The 20,393-nt window shown below is 48.6% G+C and overlaps 1 protein-coding gene across 1 annotated transcript in view; it reads right to left on the minus strand.

Moving 5' to 3' along the window:
* Positions 1-1,492: 1,492 nt before the first annotated feature.
* GRIK4 (glutamate ionotropic receptor kainate type subunit 4) overlaps positions 1,493-20,393 on the minus strand; it is a 112,322-nt gene continuing 93,421 nt past the window's right edge. Inside the window, exons 12-19 of the mRNA XM_030464681.1 lie at positions 17,783-17,896; positions 12,002-12,111; positions 9,838-10,011; positions 9,527-9,692; positions 6,647-6,872; positions 5,118-5,246; positions 2,755-2,873; positions 1,493-1,861 (exon numbers count right to left, since the gene is read on the minus strand). Of these exons, the coding sequence (XP_030320541.1) occupies positions 1,493-1,861; positions 2,755-2,873; positions 5,118-5,246; positions 6,647-6,872; positions 9,527-9,692; positions 9,838-10,011; positions 12,002-12,111; positions 17,783-17,896 (1,407 nt within the window). The remainder of the gene's footprint in view (positions 1,862-2,754; positions 2,874-5,117; positions 5,247-6,646; positions 6,873-9,526; positions 9,693-9,837; positions 10,012-12,001; positions 12,112-17,782; positions 17,897-20,393) is intronic.

The raw sequence follows: 20,393 nt of genomic DNA on the forward strand, positions 1-20,393 counted from the left end.
TTTTCCCTGTCATTTCCATTTAGCTACCAGATAGCAGCAGCACCAGGGGTGTGGATACACTCAGAAACCTTCCACAGCCACTGCACCTCTTCCCTTTCAGCAGGGGAGTCGCTGGGTTTCTCCCTGAGCAGCTGAACCTCGAGCTGCCTCACGACTTTTGTGAGGGTGGACAGGGATGGAAAGAGAAAAAAAAAAAAAAAAAAGCATGATTATACAAGGACATCTTTATTCCAGTACATTCAAGACAAAAAAAAAAAAAAAAAAAAAAAAAAAAGAATTCAAGAACAGGATGTACCTTCACTCAAGGCTTTATCTCCCCTGCCCCTCTCCGTTGTTGCCTCTTTCCTTATACAACCAGAAATTGCATAGAATTTGTTTTTTTCAATCAGAAAATTAAACTCCTCAGTGTAAAACCCTCGTCTGTACCAAGCAGAGGGTTGAGCTGCTGCTGTTGCTAGGGAAGTGAATATTTTCCTCACACCAGATCCTGGGCTAATGGTTTTCTCCAGTGCTGTGTGGCCAGGGGCTGGGAGAGGCACCCTGGAAGCTGAGGGTGCCCCATGGCTCATGGGCAAGCTCAGAGTCTGTGGTTTGGCAGGGACACTTTGGGGAGCAAATGCCACCTTCTCAGGTGTCAGGGAAGGACCTCACCTCCCTCTACCCACGCCCTAAAAAAAGAAAGGAAAAAAAAAAAGAAAAAAAAAAGCAAAAGATAACCCCAGAACTAAACAAAAGACACGGAACCCCTGAAATTCCAGGCGTTTCAAAGGCCTCTTTGAGTTCACTGTGTTTGTTGGTTGGTTTTTGGCATTGTAATATATATATATAGGTATGTATATATATATATATATTTATATATATATATATCTTTAACAACTCCTTAAATGGACTTTCAGCAAATGCTGCTTCTCACGGGGAGCGTGTCCTGTCTCTCCCTCATTCCACCTGCCACACTCTGAAAAGCAAGAAGAGTTCAGCACCTGAAAAGCTGGTGCCTTGGAGACCAGGTCCTAACGTACCCAAAATAAACCAAACCAAAACAATGACTCCTCCCTTCCCATCCCTTTATCCACGTGAAATAAAAAGAACCCCTCCCACCCCACCCTTTGAGAACATCCCCTGGGAAGCCTACATGATGGGGAGATGACACCAGCATCCTTTCTCTTTTCCTGGGGTGGAGAAGTTCCAAGAACCACTCTTACCCCTGGGTGGGCAATATCTGCTACCCCAGCTACCCACCACATCCCTCCTTCTCTCCCGGGAGCCACTGAGTGGCACGGAGACCACTGCTGGGGGGCAGGCCAGCTGGAGGAGCTCTCTCCTGGTGCTTTGGTGGGACACCAAAACCAAAGCCATCCCCTCCTGGCCAAAGGTCTGGAGAAGCCGGGTAACTGCTTTTAATTTAAAAACGAGTTGACATTGTACAAGTCCGTGTTCTGTAAAATGGAACAGGACCCTCTCTTGGCCCACCCTGACACCCCCTCCCCACCAGTTACTCGGGCTCGCTGCTGTTGGTGGTCTTCTCCCATTCCAAGCTCTCCTCGCTCTGGGCGGGTGAGCCGGCGGGCGGGCGGGCCCGGAGCCCCTGGAAGCGTCGGCATTCGGGGCAGACACGGATGTGGGTGCAGCCTCGGGCAACCAGGGCGGCTTCTTGGGCCAGTCTTTGTGCCAGGGGGTCTGGCTCACCCCCACTGCAGAGCTTCCCATTGCTGAGCGTGGTTGTGCTGCGGGCTCGGCGTTCCTCCGGGATGCCGGGACGAGTCCGTATCATCCCCCCTCCTCGCCTCCGACGAGGGTGGAAACTGTCCCTGCAGAGGATGATGTTGCGCAGCTCCGTCACCATTTCTTGGCACACCGACACCTGGAAGGCAGAGCCAAGAGGGAACTGCTCACCTTAGGAAGCTCTGAGCCCAGTGCTGCACCCGCTCTGGATTCTTGAAGGTGTCCACAGACTCCATCACTGTCCTGGTGACCAGGGTTGGATGTTCATGTTTGGTCACACAGAATCAATTTGGTGGCCTCTGGGATCATCAAATCCAACCCTTGAGCCACTCCCCCGTGGTTCCCAGCCCATGTCTCTTCTTAAAAAGATTCATTCAGTCTCTTCAAAACCACCAGGGATGGAGAATCCACCCCCTCCCTGGGCAGCCCATTCCAATGCCTGATCACCCTCTCTGTAAATAATTTTTTCCTCATATCCAACCTAACCCTCCCCTGGCAGAGCTGAAGCCCATGGCCTCTTGTCTGACTGATAGAGACCAACCCCCCCCTGGCTCCAACCTCCTTTCAGGGAGTTGTAGAGAGTGATGAGGTCTCCCCTGAGCCTCCTCTTCTCCAGACTCAACACCCCCAGCTCCCTCAGCCATTATTTATGTTGTGATTTAGGACAACAGCTCATACCTCTTGTCCAAGACCCACCTGTACTCTACTTCAGTGTTTACCAATACTAAACCTACAGCAGGAAGAAGTCCTCAGGTGATCCCATCTCCAGGAAAGGTACCTGCACACAACCCTGACCCCTTCAAAAGACCTTGGAGCACCTCTACAGCCTCAGCCTTCATAAGAATGCACAAGAAGCTCATGCATTTCAGCTCCTGCCCAATGCACTTTGCCCTCTCATGGATTTGAGGTCTCGTTACCAGAAATGCTCAGCTCAGCCTTGGTTCACTCCTTGCTCCAGAGCACTGCACTGCTAAGCACCCGTCAGATAGCAATAAACACACCCCGTGCCCTCAGGACACTTTCAGGTCCTACCTCTGACTGTTCAGAGTGTCGGAGGCTCCACAAAAATTCCAGCATTGCCATAAAAATTGCTACTATTAAGCCACAGATGAGAACCACGAAGATTCCACCAATATTCTCCATTCCCAGGCCTAAAATAAAGCAGAAGGGACAATGCTAGGGACAGGCAGGCACAACACAAGCTGCAAGCATCACTCTAGAGAGATCCCAACTCCTTAAACTCCTGTTTAGTTGGCATTGCATAAACCCAGGCAGGACTAAAAACACATAGCTAGCACTGTCCTATTAATAGCTAAGAGCATGACTTGGATGGCAAACTGAACATCTTGGACGATCGAAGAGGTGTTCTCAGAAATGATGGGTTTGCAGATAAACAGCAAGTACATTGGAAGGAAGTACAAAGCAATTTGTGGACAAACTGAAAAAAATTAGAGATCAATGGGACGCATTAATCCCTGCAAATTATTCACCCAGTGCCAGCTTTGAACTTTGCAAAGGAAGATGAGCAATGTTGTTAGAGGAGCTGAGATGAAGAAGACAAAAAAAAAAAGCTTTAAAAGAAGCTGGTACCAAGAAAAGCTCCTTTGATTGCACTACAAAATGGTGGTGAAACTTATTACACCTGCTTGCATTGCAGTAAGGAGAGGTTCCAAAGCAAGACCAGGACCCAAACTTATTTCACATTATAGGGTGATGGAATGGGGTCCCTGCCACCCAGGGGTACCTGGTTGTGGGTTGGGTGCTCTCTGCCCAGCACCCTCTGCTCTATGAGAAGCAAACTGCCCCTTCCATGGGGTGATTTATCTCACCTGCCTTGCACCACTCATTTCCAAGGGGATGATTGCCACATCTACTCAGGGTCAGCCACCCCACTGCACATGTGGACAGCTTCACCAAGGGGAAGGGACTGAGTGGCACCCATGGCAGCTCCCACCCCTGCCCTCCACAGGACACCTCACCAGCTGGAAGGCAAATGCACCCCTCAGGAACCTGACCTGAGCTCTCCATGTGCTGAGGATGACACCTTGCTTCCTGCTATGATCCCCAAACCCACAGCCTGTGCCTCCACCTGGCCCTGCAGAACCCAACCAGGAGAGAAGCTGTGGAGCAGCACAGCACAGAAACAGCTTTTGGGGTTTGGGGTTTGGACTGGGCCCCTGATTGGACTGATTACTAAAAAGCACACGGTGCTTTGCACTGAGGGGACTGGATGAGGCCATTACTCAACAAAAGCATCTATAAAAATCTTCCCCTCCTCTCTGTAACATTAAATCAAAGCGCAAGGATCAATGATTTATTGACTTAATCTCTGCGTGGCTTTTAGACAGAAAATCTCACCAAAATCCTTGTAAATTGCTGACCTGTTTTGTTCTAAAACTTAGGAGGTCACATTTCTCCCTCCTCATCATCATTCCTTTGGCACTGCCTCAGCAGCTATCTAGTGGCTCCGTAAATCAGCCCTTTGCAGTCTTCTACTAAGACAGCAATTGCAGGGCAGAAAACACAGCCCATAATCACAGCTTAGACCCAAGATAAAGGCCACCTTTTCTTCTGAGTAGCTCTCAAGTTTGAGTTCAGGGCCAGTACCTCTCTCTGCATCCTTCTGTCACCCTACCTGGGTGCCACTCCAGATGCTCTGACACTGACACACACTCCAACACCCACTGCAATGCCAGGAAACAAGAAGAGCTACCATGGAGCAGGCCTGGTTCTCCATCTCAGTGCTCAGAAAGGTCAGTAGATTGTCCTTTCAACAGGGGGACCTGCTGGCCTTCCAGAAAACACCTGCTGAGGGAAGGGTGAGTGCCAAAACTAAAAAATGCAGCAACTGTGTTAAGCTGGCAGCCGCTCCCACGCTGGGACATCAGCCTAATGTGGTAGCTTTTATGGCAATTTGCATAGCATTACCCAAAAGAATTTACTCCTCAGTTTACAGATGTACTCATAAAGTCCTCGTGTCCCTTTCCCCTGGCTGCTCAAAAGGCCCTTTCACTCGGAGCCATTAACCAGTGGGCCTGTGGTGGAGATCCATCTCCCCAGATGGAACCTGGGTTTTTGGTCTGATCCCTTCAGCCATTCATTTTCCCATGTAATGCTGCAGACATTCATTAGAAGCTAATTTACCCTCCATATGCCTCCAATATTTGTCATTTGGTTGTTCCAGCTCTCTTTGCCCCAGGCAAAAACACACAGCATGAGGCACAGCAGAGCTCTGTGCCTTTCTCCTTGAACTGCCAAGGAAGGGATTTCAGGTCAGAAGAAGAAGGGGAGGGGAAAAGGAATTCTCTGGCAGAAAACCTGGCAGTGCTCATGTGCAAGTGGACAATCATCCTTGGAGTTCTGGCAAGGATGCTTCTCCTGCCTGGGTCCCTTACCCTTGGCTCTGTGGTCCTCCTCTTTGGGGCACTTCCCTCCTTCCCACCACTTCCTCTTCAGGATCTCCAGGCGGTTGTTCTCTTGCAGCTGGAGGATGGCCAGGTCAAACTCATCACGAAACACAGAGCCTGCAAGGCCAAGAGGTAGGTGGTGAGGCAGAGCCTCCATCAGCCTTCTATCCCTACTCAACTCGTCCCCACCAGGATGCTCTGCCAGCGTGCCCGACTGCCACCACTCATCTCTGAGCACTCCAAAAGGCACCTCAGTCCATGGAAACCCTTGAAACCTGCAGCCTCCCTGAAGGGACTACCAGCTGGCTAACGTCACTTGCAGATGGTGATTCTGCCTGTCCACCAAGCCCCCCACAGGCCACTAAAAGGACCTGAGACAAGGAGAAGCCTCAGCTCCAGGGGCAGGGGCTGAGCAGGCACTTCAGCATCACACTCCTGCAGAGCACTGAGGTCCCTCTCCTGTGGTTTTGCCTCCAACCTCAACTTGGCTTTACCTTCCCCTCAAACTGAGCAAACAGCAGCAAGTTCAACCTACACACAAACCCAAATGTTCATGGTGGAGGAGGCTGAGCCCTGGGACTGAGCTCTCCTGGGGTGCTGGTAGTGTTTGCTACCAGAGACAGGGCCGTGGGAAAGACCCCAGCTCCCTGGTAACTCTGCACTATTGTCCCAGCCAGCAGCTCTCTGCTCTTCTTATCTGCTTGGGTTTCACTGTTTAACAAGACAATGTCAGAACAAATTTAGTCGTGAAAGTGAGGATTTGTACTCCTGCTCAGGTTACTGTGACTTTACAAGCTTACGCATGTCAGCTACACCGGAGTGGCTGTTTGTGTGATGGTTCTTATGCAATTCACCTCAACTTTGTCTTGCTGAGTGCAGGTGCTTAAAGGTCAGGAACAAGGCTTCCTGAAAGATCAGTTGATTGCTTGGAATAACAACTACTACATCCCTTTTCTGTGCTGCCCTGGGAGATGATGTTCTCTCGCTAGCACTCTTATTGGAAAGACAAAACCCCTGCATTTGTTAAACCTGATTATTGGTTGATAATAATCTCTGAATTGGCCAATTCTCTGTCCTGGGAGTTTTAAGAGCCACCAGCTGTTAAGAAACTTGTCCTAAAAAAACTAACAACAGTGGCAAGAGCATTACTTTCACAGCACTTCAGAGATAAAACAAGGAGCACAACACAACTCAAGCACACTGGCTCAAAAGGAAAACTGTCAGCAAAGGGCATACGCACAGAAAATAAGCAGCGACTTTGGAACATCTTTCACATGAACTCCTTAAAGAGCCACAGTCACGTGTCACACAACTCTGCACCAGGGCTCTGAGCGTGCACCTCGGGTGACCACAACGCATTCGATTTATTTATTTATTTTTCCCCTCCCGAGGTACCAAACGACCCTGGGCAGAGGTGTGAGACGTGACCTTAGAGCTTTAGAGCCACTTCAGCCTTTCAAACACTTGGGTCCTCTGCCGACAGCTGAGAAGGACTAGAATTTTTCTTCACTGCCTACCGACGGGCATGCCAATCCCGTAGCCCTTGGTGTCCAGAAGGCCCCCGACCTGCGTGAGGTTGCAATTGCGCTGCCGATAATACTCGTTCATGGTGGACTCCAGCAGGAAGGCGTAGTTGGAGTTCAGCACCCGGGCGATCCCTTCCTCCGTGCTCTTCACGAAGACACTCGGCTGCTTGGAGTACATGTAGTTCCACATCCTCTGGTAGGTCTGGTAGCGGGAGTTCTGCAGGAAAAAAGGAGGCAAATGCACCTCAGGAGGAGGCGTCGGGGTGTAGCGTAACCCCCCCTGCTCTGTTAGACATCACTAAGGAAAAAGGAAAGGAGACCAAGCAGATTTGGTGTCAGGTTCCAAGGTCCCAATGGAAAAAGGAGTCAAAGAAGATTTGGTGTCAGGTTTAAAGGTCCCAATGGGGAAAAAACTCAAAGATTTGGTGCCAGGTTCAAAGGACCCAGAAGGAAAAGGAGTGAAAGCATATTTGGTGCCAGGTTCAAAGGTCCCAAAAGGACTCAAAGAAGATTTGGTGCCAGGTTCAAAGTCCTCAGAAGGGAAAGGACTCAAAGCAGATTTGGTGCCAGGTTCAAAGATCCCAATGGGGAAAAAACTCAAAGATTTGGTGCCAGGTTCAAAGGTCCCAAAAGGACTCAAAGAAGATTTGGTGCCAGGTTCAAATGTCCCAATGGGGAAAAAAACTAGAGCAGATTTGGTGCCAGGTTCAAAGGTCCCAAAAGGACTCAGAGAATATTTGGTGTCAGGTTCAAAGGTCCCAATGGGGAAAGGAATCAAAGCAGATTTGCTGTCAGGTTCAACGATCCCATTGGGCAAAGGACTCAAAGAAGATTTGGTGCCAGGTTCAAAGGTCCCAATGGAAAAAGGACTCAAAGCAGATTTGGTGCTAGATTTAAAAGAAAAAATAATAATTTAAATGCCTAACCTCTATTCCAATGAGATTTAGAGGCCTGAAGATCTTGGTGGATTTGAGACTTTGTTGGCAAAGCTGGGTGTGAAATGCATACCTAATTCCAATAGGTTCCAGCAAAGCTCTTTGCATAAATTCAATTTTAGAAAAATACATAGTTTCCATAACAGTGTATCAAAAACACATAAAAAAGCCAGAAGAAATAGCTTGTGTGTGGCTGATTTAAACCACTGAGTGCTCCCTATACATCTCCCAGCTTGTTGTCTGTCACTGTCGCCTTGTGCTTAAGAGTTCCCCAGATTCAGAGCCAGAAAACATCACCTTGAGAAAGGTGCTGACCTTCTGACCACATTCTGCTCTACATTAGGAGTTTGAATGTGTCCCTTTGCCCTCACCCCTGTATTTTTGCAGCTCACAGGATCCTTTACCCCACCTCCTCTCCTCTCCTGGCCTCAGGTAGAAGAGGCGGCTCAGGGGAGACCTCATCGCTCTCTACAACTCCCTGAAAGGAGGTTGGAGCCAGGGGGGGGTTGGGCTCTTTTGCCAGGCAACTCTCAGCAAGACAAGAGGGCAGGGTCTCAAGTTGTGCCAGGGGAGGTTTAGGTTGGAGATGAGAAAGAATTTCTTTCTGGAGAGGGTGATCAGGCATTGGAATGGGCTGCCCAGGGAAGTAGTGGATTCTCCATGTCTGGAGAGATTTCCAAAGAGCCTGGATGTGGCACTGAGTGCCATGGGCTGGGAACTGCAGTGGGAGTGGATCAAGGGTTGGACTTGATGATCTCTGAGGTCCCTTCCAACCCAGCCAGTTCTATGATTCTATGATTCTAGGTACCTGAGAGGTGGTGACAGCAGCCTCAGCCATGCTTGCTCAATCCATCCCTGCCTGTGACCTGCCATCCCTACACCAGAGGCAAATGGATCCCAACATAGCTGAAAGCATTGCAAATGGTACAAGAACATCTTTTCCTTGTTTCTTCTCTGGTACCAGTGAGTCTGGTTCCCATCAGGATTTTCAACTTGAAAGCCTTGCTGAAAAGAACTGAGTGCCTTACACACAGCCACCTCAGTCACTTGGGCTCTGTTCAGCTCATTTTAGATGTAACATTCTGCTTAAAAGCAGCTTTTTTGCCAAACCCCTGAAGAGTGCAAAGTTCGGCTGAAAAGCTCAGGCTCACTCAAGAGATTTCTCAAGCTTCCCAATTCAGTTCAGACTCAGAGAGAGAGGGGGGAGGAAAAAAAAAAAAAAAAAAAGTAAGAAAAGCTCTCTCTCCTCTTCAAATTTCAACAAGTAATAAATAAATAATCCTCCAGCAGTTCTTTGTACATTCAGAGCATTTCAGAAAAGATTCACTTGTTTGTTTCAGAATAGAGCAGGGCAGACAGAAGTCAAACTGGGCTAAATGGCATCCTAAAGGTTGCATCCACTTGACTGATTTGTTTCCAGTGCCACTGACCACACACAGCCTCCAGCACTGTTCCCCATTGCCTGCCTGGGGTGTGCAAATGTTTCTTTGCTTATCCAACCTCAGGGACTCTCATCTAGAAGTGAAGTTCACACCAAAAGCCCTCAGAGACCCATGGAAATTTGACTGCAAGTGCTCTGCTGAAGGCTGTGTGATGCCACCAGTGTGACACTGGGATGTGTGCCACCCTCACCCATGTGGTGACACTCCAAGTGTGAAGTTGCTTTCTGAGTCCACTCAGGAAAGGCTGCTCAGGAAAGATGTTCTGACCCTGATCATCCAGCACCCCAAAAGCATGCCAGCTGCTGTGGTACAAAACTCCTGCCTTGCTTCCCCACCATTCATCCCATCAGCACCCACTCTGGATTTATCCCAGCCCTGTGCAACCAAGCAGCCCAGGGTTTTTCCAATGGTCCCTGCCAGAAACTGGAATGAAACAGGCACAACATCCAAATCTGATTAAACAGTGCCCTAGTTAGAAAAAGAATGGGGTTTACTTGAAAGAAGGTCATGCTGGAGCCTCCATGAATGGTGCCATACTCAATGGCTGTCTGGTCAGCCAGGTCATCCACAGACTCAATGGGGACATCCATCCTCTGCACGGTGAGGAAAGCTGCCAGATTGGCTGTGTAGGAGGAGATGATGATCAAGGTAAATGCCCACCTAGGGAGAGGGGAAGGGAAGACAGGAAAATGAGATATCCACATGAATCTGATCACCATCCCCACCCTTCACCTCCCTGTTTGCTTCTGCCCCAAAAAAAGCCCCCCAGAGAAGCCTTCCTGCAGAGGAGGGCTGAGCTGCTTACCAGACTCCACTGACACAACGTGTGGATAATGCTTGGGGGGCAATGGTGGAGCCTTGCTGCATGAATCCCCCGACTGGAAACCAGAGGCTGTTGCCCAGGGAGTACTGATTGACCAGAAGATTGCATCTGCCCTGTGAGCAGGGGTGGGGGCTGTACCACTCATATGGTGTCAACCTAAAATGACAAGAAATGGGTAGGCTAAGGTAATTCACTAGGAAATGGGGTGCTTTGGAGAAAAGAAAAGGAAAAAAACCAAAACAAAAAGAAAAAAAACCAAATGGAAAAGCTGTGAAGCCCTAACGCTCCCGGAGGCAGATTGTTCTGAGGAGGAAACTCTTTGCTGTCAATTGATGCCCAGGGCTCAGAGCTGTGTGAAATGCTTGCTCTAAGACTCAGAAGGCAGAGGCTTTCTTGTAAAGATGTGCAAAAACTTTTGAGAGGCTCTGCTGAAATTCTGGGCATGGGCTGCAGGGAGGCTGGAGCTCTGTGTGTGAATTGGTTAGCCCAGACCATCACAGCAACAGTTCCAGGTGTGTTACAGGCTTGATGTGAAATTGAAATCAAACATCTTGGGCTGTGATCCCTGCTGGAGAAGGAGCAGCAACTGCAAGTTCAAAAGTGAAATGTGTGGGAGCTGGCTGCAGGATGGTATTGGTACAAATGGTTGCTCTCAGAAGAGCTGAGTGCCCTGGCAAGGTCCAGGTCTCAGGTGCAGCTTGAAAGCAGGTGCTGGTGTTACAAAGCATCACATACTTTCAGCATCCACAGGGACAGGACAGAGGTGGCAAACAGAAACAACAGACACTGAAGTAACTGCAGCCAAGTTCTCTTTTTTTGCAGTTTCCAACCCTCAGCCTCCCAGTTGCTGAGAAACTCTTCTATCTCCTATGCTGGAGGTCATTATATTACTGATGGCTAATGAAGCTCATGTCTAAGAGGGTCATTTTGGGGCATTCTGCCAATACAGCTGCAGGGCTCTGCCAACTCATGCAGCATTTAACCGAAATGGGTGTTTATTTTTGTTTCTACATCTCCTACCTCACTGTGATGCCAGCAAGCCATGGAGGTTATTTCTTGAAGACTTTCTATGGCTGGATTGAGCACTAGCAGTAAAAAACCCACCCCTGGGAGACTCTTCTGCAATTCACAGGGTCAAGAGCTCCTTATTGCTGAGCAAGGCAGAGAGAAGCATCCAAACCTCCAGCTCCAGGGGGAAGCCACGCAAAGGCAGCTTTTTGGCAGGACCATGTTTAAAACATGAAGAAGGGGCTAAAGAGGCACCAAGTCTCAGGCTGCAGAGACCACTGCATTATTCAATGGTTTCTTCAGAGCTCCGTTTTGGAGGCTGCAATGGCATTTGAAGAAACCATGAAAGCCCTGTCAGGCTGACAACTTCAGCCATGCTAAGGGACCCGGTGACAGCACAGCTTCAATGTTTGCAATGAGAATATTAACTGTGTCCTGAAACAGCCTCCAGCCCTGAGCACATCAGTGCCAGGACACAGTTCAGCTCTGTCTGAAGAGGTCCATCTATGCCACCAAGCATCCGTGGGGTGTTAGGAGGTCAGGGAACCCAATAATGCAGCGCAGATCTTGGGCCTTGACAGGACCCAGACACGCAGTGATATATTTTAAGGCTGATTTAAATGAGTCATAAGTGAACTGAGAGCTGTCTAGCAAGGCTCTGCACATTAGCCAAGAGGCTGCTGAAAGGTATTAATGAACTTCCTTTCCCTGGGCTTCACAGGGCCAGGGCAGCCAACCACCAAACCTGGCGTTTGTGTTGATGTCTCCGAGTGCATCTGTGCTTGCTGCCAGCCTCCCCTTCCTGCTCCAGCCCTTGCCCTCTTTTTTGCAGATCAAACACCTCCAGGGAGCAGCACCACTTGCAACACAAACCCTACTCCCAAACCCCCCCTCATCCTCCCCAAGGAATTTCTTTTTTTCACCTCTGCATCCTCGCAGGGCTCCTCAATCACACCCCCTGCTCCTGCCACGGCCACCCCGGGGCTGCCCTACAGGTGGGTGGGAAGCTCGCAGGGACACGGGGGGGACACGGGGACATCCCCCCGGGTCTCTGCACCCTTCCCACGGGTCTGGGAGAGTGACGCTAGATGGCACCGCGAGGAAGGGAAAGAGGGAAAGGCACCGGCAGTGACATTACCGAGCCACCAAAAAGAGGACGCAGCTGACAGCCAAGTAGGCGAGCAGCATGAAGAGCCAGACACCGGGAGAAAAAGGATCCAGGAATGAGAAGTAGCCAGGTTTGCGGCCCTGGAAGGGAAAGAAAAACAAAGTCTGAGCTTCTTGTGCTTCCAGAAATGAAGGAGTTGGGTTGGAGAATGAGAACCCCCCCCCCCTGCCAGGATGCAGAGAAATGCAGGAAGGGAAGGGTGGGTTTGCAAAAGCCTTGCAGGGTAAACAAGTGAGACTGAACACAACAAATGTCTGAGCCCTGCAGACCATCTCCTAAGACTCTTCTTCTCCTCATCTCAACAACTTTTGCTTCTCCAAGCAAAGAAAGAGGTGAACTGATAGGTAAATGGAGCATCCAGGGCAGGATGCTCTGCACCCCACGCCTGCAGGGCCCCCGAGGGGCTGCTCCTTGTCCACCCAAGCAGGTTCCACACCACAATTGCTGGGCAGGGGGGGACTTGGCTGAGCCTCCAAGGTGGGCATAGTAAGGAGACAACATTTTCATGCAGAGAAACAAAAAATAAAGAGAGACATTTGCAATATCACTGGTTTTCTCTCTTTAGCCTTGTAACATTTATTCTCTACAAAACTCAATAAAATTATTACTTTTATCTCAAGGAACACGATATTTTTATCTCCAGGATGCGTCAGAACTTCCTGTTGGTTTTTTTTTCTTTCTTTCTTTCTCAGCAAACCACCTTTCCTTGAGAAGTAAAGCCTCCCTGCTATAAGAAAAACAAAACCAAGTTGATCTTCTCGCCAAGCACCTTACATTTTCACAAGGCCACTGCCACCACTGAGATCTTTTCAACCCTAGCAAAGTTTATGCAAAGGGAGGATTAGTTTCTAGAAGTATTCCAGAAGCTGAACACCTCCTGTTTGGGTGACTGTCCTTCTCCCACCCCCTCCAGCTCAACAGCTTCCCCAAGCACACGAAACCGAGAAGCTGCCTGTGAGTCAGAGCTCCTGCAAAGGCTTTTTCCTGTAAAGTCAGAGTGGAAACAGCCTTTTAGCACATCTTGGCCAGGCTGTCAGTGTATTTCTTACTGGCACCTTGCTCTGCTGTGTGCTGAAAACGTCTCTCACTGTTTGCTCCCCCCCAGCAGCCGCTTCCCAGCACTTGCAGCTGCTCTGCCCTGGGTTGTTCACTCTGCACCAAAGCTGCTCCCAGGGACCAGCTCTGAACACAGAGAGGCCTCGTTTTTCCCCAGCTTTACCCTGCCCATCTGTGACACCACATAAACTAATAATAGCTGGCAATAAATAACACCTAACCTCAATAGCTGTAACAAACCCAGAGCTATCAAAGACCAGAGTCTTGGTATTTTAGAGCTGTGCTTAATCCAAAGGCAGTGAATAATTTTCTGTTTTCACAGAAGTCCCCAGGAAACATAGCTGCTTCTTTTTTCCCTTCCCCAGACTCAGAGCAGCACTTTAAATTCCACTTCCATTAAAAAAAACACAACAGTTTTACTACTGAAGTATTCCTAATCTTATGCAAACCATGGATTTCACAAGGTCTTGGTAGTTCTTCTGAAGACTGAGTTGTTGCTAGAAAAGGCAAGAGTTGTTGCACAAAAAAAAAATCTTCCTCTACTAAAAATATCTAGGATACTATGATATTCTCAGCTCCAGTCACCAGCTGGGAACGTAACATCTCAGAGAGCTCCTACAGCATCCTTGTTTATTTCAGAAGTTATTTCACTGCACTTGATGCAAGCAGGTGAAGCACAAATAGTGAAAGACACTGCCTTCTTCTTCTGTCCTTTTCTGGGCAATTGCTGCTGTGTTTTGCTTTTCCTTGTGGCCTTCCCAGAAACCCAGAGAGAGACAAATGAGTGCTGAGCACAAAGCAAGAGCCCTCAGAGCTGGAACACTGCTGGAAGCTCCATCTCCAGCCTCCCAGAGGGACTCAATTCCCAGTCACATCCTTTGCTCACCTTGCTGGGGGTCCCTTCCCCAGCTCGGAGGTGAGACCACCAGGTGAGACCTTTGGGTGAGACCATCAGGTGAGGCTGCAGACCCTGTGGTGCACATTCCCTTGCACTTCTGGCTGATCCCATCCAGAGGATTGGGGATTTCTCAGTGCCAACAAGAAGCCAAAGCTCTTCTCTTCAGTGTGGCATCACTGTCCTTGAACGCCCCACAGGACCCTGATTTCTTTTTTTCATCTAGAGCTAAACTGGCCCAGTGACTTCTCTTCTTCTGCAGGTGCTGACAGGCTCAGGAACAAGATGAGGCCATGGGGACCTGCAGGATTGATGCTGAAGGGCACTGTCTGCCCTCAGCTGAACAAACTGGAGCTTCTGGAGATCATCCCAGGTGGCTTATCCCTGCCCAGCATCCCAGAGCTGGAAGGAGACTCCCCAGCACTGGCTTGGCTGAGGCTCCCTCATCAGATGCTCCTGCAACAAGGTTCCTTTCTGTAATTAAGGCCTTGATGTCTTCTCTATGTTTCTGGGGCAGTTTGTCAATAAATTACTCTCATTAAGGAAATTGCGTTGGAAGCTCTAAATCTCCAGCTTGGCAATGACTCTCTCCTGTGACTTTACAGTAGTAGTAGTTCTGGTTCTTTTCAGCTACAGTCATTTTCAGGCTGCTGCTCCATATTCTTTTCATTCACGGGTGTGGATAAGAATAAAGATATTCTGTTCCCACAGAGGGCACAAACTCTCTCTTATCTGTCTGTTTTGAAGATGGGAATGACAGTATCTGGTGTCTGTCAGATATTTTTAGCTGGTCCCAATACAGCTTTGTTAATTGGAAGAGCTATTTTGCCTGGAATAGAACTGTTCAAATGGCCAATAATTGATGAAGGCCTCCTGCAAACCCTCAGATGGGAGCAGGAGAGATTCAGTTCCCCTCCTCAGTGGTTCTTGGAAGTCTTCATTTTATAACTGGACAGAACCAGCTTTCTGGGCAGGTGTTGGTGCCTGAAAAGCCTGAACATGCAGGAAATCCAGGAAAAGGAGGGAGAGAGGAGATCTGTGGCATGGCCCCAGATTTCTCTGTGCCTGATGAGCCCCTGCCTGCCCTGCACACACACACACAGCCTGCAGGGACCTGTGTTCTTCTTTCAGAATCAGTCAGCCCTGCCTGTGTCCTTTCTCAGAGACATTTGTCCATGGAAATGGGAAGCAAGAGAACTCTCTTCTGCCCTTGTAAGCCAGAAGGGAAGCAGGAATCTTGCTGGCAGAGCAGCCCGGGCTGTCAGGGTGATGCTCTGCTCCTCTCAGCTTCTCTGCCTCAGCTGTTGAGCCTCCTCTGGCTGGAATGAAGGAGCTATTTATTTGGTCCTTCCCATTCCCTGTCTATTGCAGCAATCAAGTAGAAACACTTTAAGCCTCAGTTCACTTGGCCTAAACTCAGCTGCTCCACTGTACTCACCAAATCTGCATTTTCTCATCTTAAGGCAGAGTAAGGACTATCAGGGCTGATGAGCCAGAATAATGTGCAATGCTAGTCCCTCATTGCCTGCCAGAGAGGCAGGTAGGTGTGCAAAAGCATGTTTATGCTACAAATAAACCTGACTTTCAGCAAATATTCTCTGCAGAGATGGCCCTGGGCACCTGATTTCAGCCCTCTGCCAAGCAGAGTGACTTCTCAGAACCACTCATCTATCTCCTGCCTTCCACAGGTCCCACCAGCTGGTCAGCATGGGGACTTAATAAAACAGAACAAGCCTTTTCTCTTAGCAGCCTGCAAGTCAGAAAGCCTATTAGAGTCCCCATGTCAGAAATCCATACTTTATTATATCACAACAAGTGAAATTGAGAAAAATGACAGCCCTGTTTAAAGCTGCCATTTTTGGTTATGTGTGATAAGAGACAGAACACTGTGGTGGCTGGGCTGGGGAGGAGAAAGAGGGGGGAAATCATTTGCCACTGGAGTTACATGGAAATTAAAAGAAAATGCCATCCCACTGAGGGGAGACCAGGGCAGCTCCTCGGCACGAGATTTATTTGGGGTTATTTATGAGGCTACGTGTGATCTGCACTGTGATTAACATACATCAGCTGCAATTCCTGACATCCCAGAGATGTTTGTTGGGACCTGGAAGGGAAGGGAGGGGCCAGGAGCAGATGGGGCTGTGGGGCTGCCTTCTGCTTCTCTGCAAACCACATCCTTCAAGGAAAAAAAACAGAGCAATTAGCTGTCTTGCCTTTTCTTGTTAAATAAATATTTACCAGTTTAATTAGCGAATTGCCAGGAAGCTCTCAGAAAGTCTCCTGGAGCTAAGGAGGAGAGGTCTGGACAAAGAGGGACTAAGTGCTGGAGTGGGAATGGTGTAAATCAGAGGCAGAGGAGCACCCATGGCACTCAACTGTCAAACTTTAAAAATGCATGAGAGAAAGCAAGAAACTTGATTATAATCCCAGCCAAGAGAAGTTGGCAGAAACGCCTTCCTGATCCACGGAGGAGCTGGTGGTGTGAAAAAACCCAGTGTAGCAGGGAAGGGACAGCTACACTTGGCTTCCAGGAGCTTGGAGAGTCAGCCTGACCCCTTTTGATCAGTCAAGTCACTCATCCTAAATCCTGCACCTACCAAATGAACCATAATTTTAAGTAGATTTCAATTGCTCTTGGCAGGAGCTGCTCAGCACAGAGGGATGGATGCACAAGTTTGTTTATGTTCATATCCAAGGCTGCATCCTTAACTGCCTTGCCAACTGAGAGAGGGGGCTGGGAGAGGCAGCTGTAGCTGTTTTATCCCTTTGGCTGCTATTGTTGAGCTGAGAGGAAACCAAGACTCTTGATTTGCATCCCTCTCAGCACAGAACAGAGCACATTTCTAAAAGGCAGCTTGGGAATAACATGACATCCTGTTGCAAAGGTCCTGGATCATAGAATCATAGAATATTCAGGTTAGAAGGGACCTTCAAGATCATCTGGTTCCAACTCCTCTCCATGGGCAGGGACACCTCCCACCAGCTCAGGTTGCTCAGAGCCCCATCCAGCCTGGCCTTAAAAACTTCCAGGGATGGATGGGGCTTCCACCACCTCTCTGGGCAACCTGTGCCAGGGTCTAACCACCCTCATGGTGAAGAACTTCTTCCTAACTTCTAATCTAAATCTCCCCTCCACTAGTTTGAATCCATTCCCCCATGTCCTATCACTCCCTGACATCCTAAAAAGTCCCTCCCTAGCTTTCTTGGATTCCAGAGCTTGCATCCTGGGACACTGGGGAAAAGGAGGGTTGCCTGGCCCAGGGGAAAAATATGTCCTCTCCTGAGCTTCAGGAAGAAGCTAGAATAATAGAAAATGGGAATGTGAGAGAATCCACCCAGCTGTGATGCTGCACCCCATCCAGGAAAGCCTGTCCTTGGGCACACTTTGCCACAGCCAGCTGGAAGCCATCCCAAAGCCATACTAAAGCCACACCAAATCCATCCTGGGGCTTTGCTGGGCCTGAAGCAGAACCAGACAAGCCAACACCTGTCCACACTTCCCCTGGTAGCACCAACCTAGCAGGGTTCAGCTCATGGACCCCCCCAGCACTCCTGGAAGTGCCCAGGGAGGATGGGGAAGGAAAGGGAGGCAGCAGGGAGGCTGAGCAAGGGGAAGCAAATCCACCCAGCTGACACAAGGCAGAGAGACAGTGAGAAGAAGGAAATAAAAGTCAAGCACATTTGCCTTTAAATAAGAAACCCAAATATTTTTATGAGTGACTCATTTTTCTCCTGTAAGTAAGCACGCTTGCATGCAAATAATGGAGGGACATAAACAGTTATAAAATAAAGTCTCTTACCATATGCACTCGGTAGAGAATACTAATTCCCAAAGTCATGAAAGGCTTAGAGAAATCAATCACCTTCTCCCTCTCCGCTGTAATTGTCAGCCCTGCCACGGCCAAATCAGCTTTCTGGAGAGAAAGGAGAGCAGAGAAAATCAGCACCCTGAGCTGCTGCCATTCACTACTTCTGGGCTCCTGCACCCTTTTTCCCAAGCAACTCTCCCAGCCCAAACACACCTCAAGCTTCAACCCCTTGTCTGCACCTGCAGAGCATTCTCTGAGCTTTCCCTTCCCTCACTTGGGTATTTTTGTCTCTCTACTTGGTGCTTTCCCAACCTCTAAGCTGCCCACTGGGCAGGGAGCTGTGCTAACAGCCTGGGTCCTTGAATGCTTAAAGACCTGGCAAAACAGGAGCATCTCAGGCAATAAATATTGCACTAATTTAAAGATAGAACCCCCCCCTTCTGTTCCACACAGCTTTCCTTTCCCTGACAGGACTGCCACAGGTAGGAAACCATAACAGCATCATTACACCTGGACCCTGAGCCATGAAGTTTCCAAGCCTGCCAGCCCCAGGATTCCAAAATTGCAGATCAGTCTCCAAAAAGAAAAAAATAAAATTCAGAGGACTAACAAACATTTCCAGATCGACTTGCAAAGCAAATGAGATTAGGGGGAAAAATATAAAAAATTTCTTCCAGTGTTAATACCCTTGTAATATAGATAAGGGATTTGAATTTTAAATATTATTTTTATTACTATAGCTCTTTTAATGTCCATAATTGCTTTCTGTAAAAATGAAACCTCCTCCATTCCTTATACATTTGTTTGCCTGCTTTGCAGGGTGATGATTATGCAAGTGGAAAAAGAGAAGGGGGAGGAAATGAAAAGCTGTTTGCACTTCTTGTCCTCAAGTTTCATAAGGTCTGTGCAGAAGCCAAGGCACCATCAGACCACAGACCTGGTAAAATATGGATCTTATCTCCCTGGATCCATGCACTAGCTGCAAATGCACTGCTCAAAGGCAAACTCGTGTGTGCATCACTCTTAGCACACTCTCTGACCCTGCTTCTCTTGCATTCATTTACTTGGGAAGAGGACTTATTACCTCCTGGCAGAGCTTTGCCAGGGGGTCTTTCCCTTGAAGATTTAAAGGGAGGAAGGGATGGAGCCAGAGGAGGGAAGAGCAGCTCTGCTGGAGCCTGCAGGAGGGAGGGAAGGGAAAAAAGAGGTGAGGTGGTCTGCAGGCCTGGTCTGTAAGGGGAGTCAGGGACAAGGTGATATTTCACATCCAGGCAGGATTGCTTTATTGGACAAGCCTCGTGCCAGACTTTTGCAATTGTTTCCAAGCAGCTATTAGAGATTCCTAGGAGGTTCAGGCTGGAATGAATTATGAGCTAGGATGAATTTCTGCCTAGGCAGACATTTACCTACGGGGTTTTTCAAAGGCACCAATAATCACAAAGTGGTGTGTGAGCAGTTGAGCCCTATGTAAATACCATCAGATTACAGAAATGGGATCTGTTCCTCTGTGGAACGTAGCATGTGAGGAATTTTATCTGCAAGAAAAGCCTAAACCTCTCTTGTCTATACTTAAAAGGGCTTTCAGGTACCGTTGTCCTGTGGAGAGCTCTCCCAGCAAAGCCCCTCATGAAGATGCAGCTTATTCTAACAAGGGATTTCTCTCCCAGTTCTCCAAACTGAATACAATTCCAGCAGCAAAGCCAGAGACTAAATAGATGGTAAATACACCTCATCAAAGGTACTTGATGCAAAAGCTCTGAGGACATTTCCATTCCCATCCAGGGACCAACACAAAGATGCTGCTGAAAGGAGCAGTGTGGCCCCTCCAGGTTTACCCAGCTAAGTCCCCATCCCTCTCCTGCCCCCACCTTCTCAAGGGGGACAACGTGGATGCCACCAGGGACCTCTGTGCACTCCAGTCATTCCCTCAATTGCTGTCCTTTGGGACCTCTTCCAGATGATGTAGGTAGCAACATCTTGAAAGCTGCTCTTCCCTACACAAAGTAGGATGCAAATCCATCCCTTTGCCTACAGGGAGCAGAAACTCAGCAGAGTTTCTTGTCTCTCAGTCTGGGAATGGCATGCAATGTGTTCTCTGCCTGAATGTCATCCATTCCATGGTTTGGATTTTGCTTCCTGATGTTCACAAAACTTCTTGTGGTTCAGTGAGCCCAGTGTTATCTCGGTTCCAGAGGAACTTTGCAAAACCAGAGTGTTCTCCAGCACTTTTTTCCCAAGTGGTAAGTGATAGGACAAGAAGAAGTGGCCTCAAGTTGAGCCAGGGGAGAGTTAGATTGGATATTAGGAAAAAGTCCTTCACCAAAAGGGTTGTCAGCTACTGGAACAGACTGCCCAGGGCAGTGGTGGAGTCACCATCCCTGGAGGTATTTAAAAGATGCATAGATGTGAGGAACTTAAAAGATGTGGCTTAGTGGTGGACTTGGCAGTGCTGGGTTAATGGTCAAAAATGATTCAAAGATTCTATTCTGTGATTCTGCACTCTGTCCAGAACCAGGCCCTGGGGAAAGGGAAAAAAAAGAGGCAAAGGATAGGGGAGAAGTGAGGGCAAACACTGCCCTCTCACACAACTGATTTTCCTCCA

Source organism: Calypte anna, chromosome 24, assembly GCF_003957555.1.
Source record: "Calypte anna isolate BGI_N300 chromosome 24, bCalAnn1_v1.p, whole genome shotgun sequence".
Lineage (NCBI taxonomy): Eukaryota > Metazoa > Chordata > Aves > Apodiformes > Trochilidae > Calypte > Calypte anna.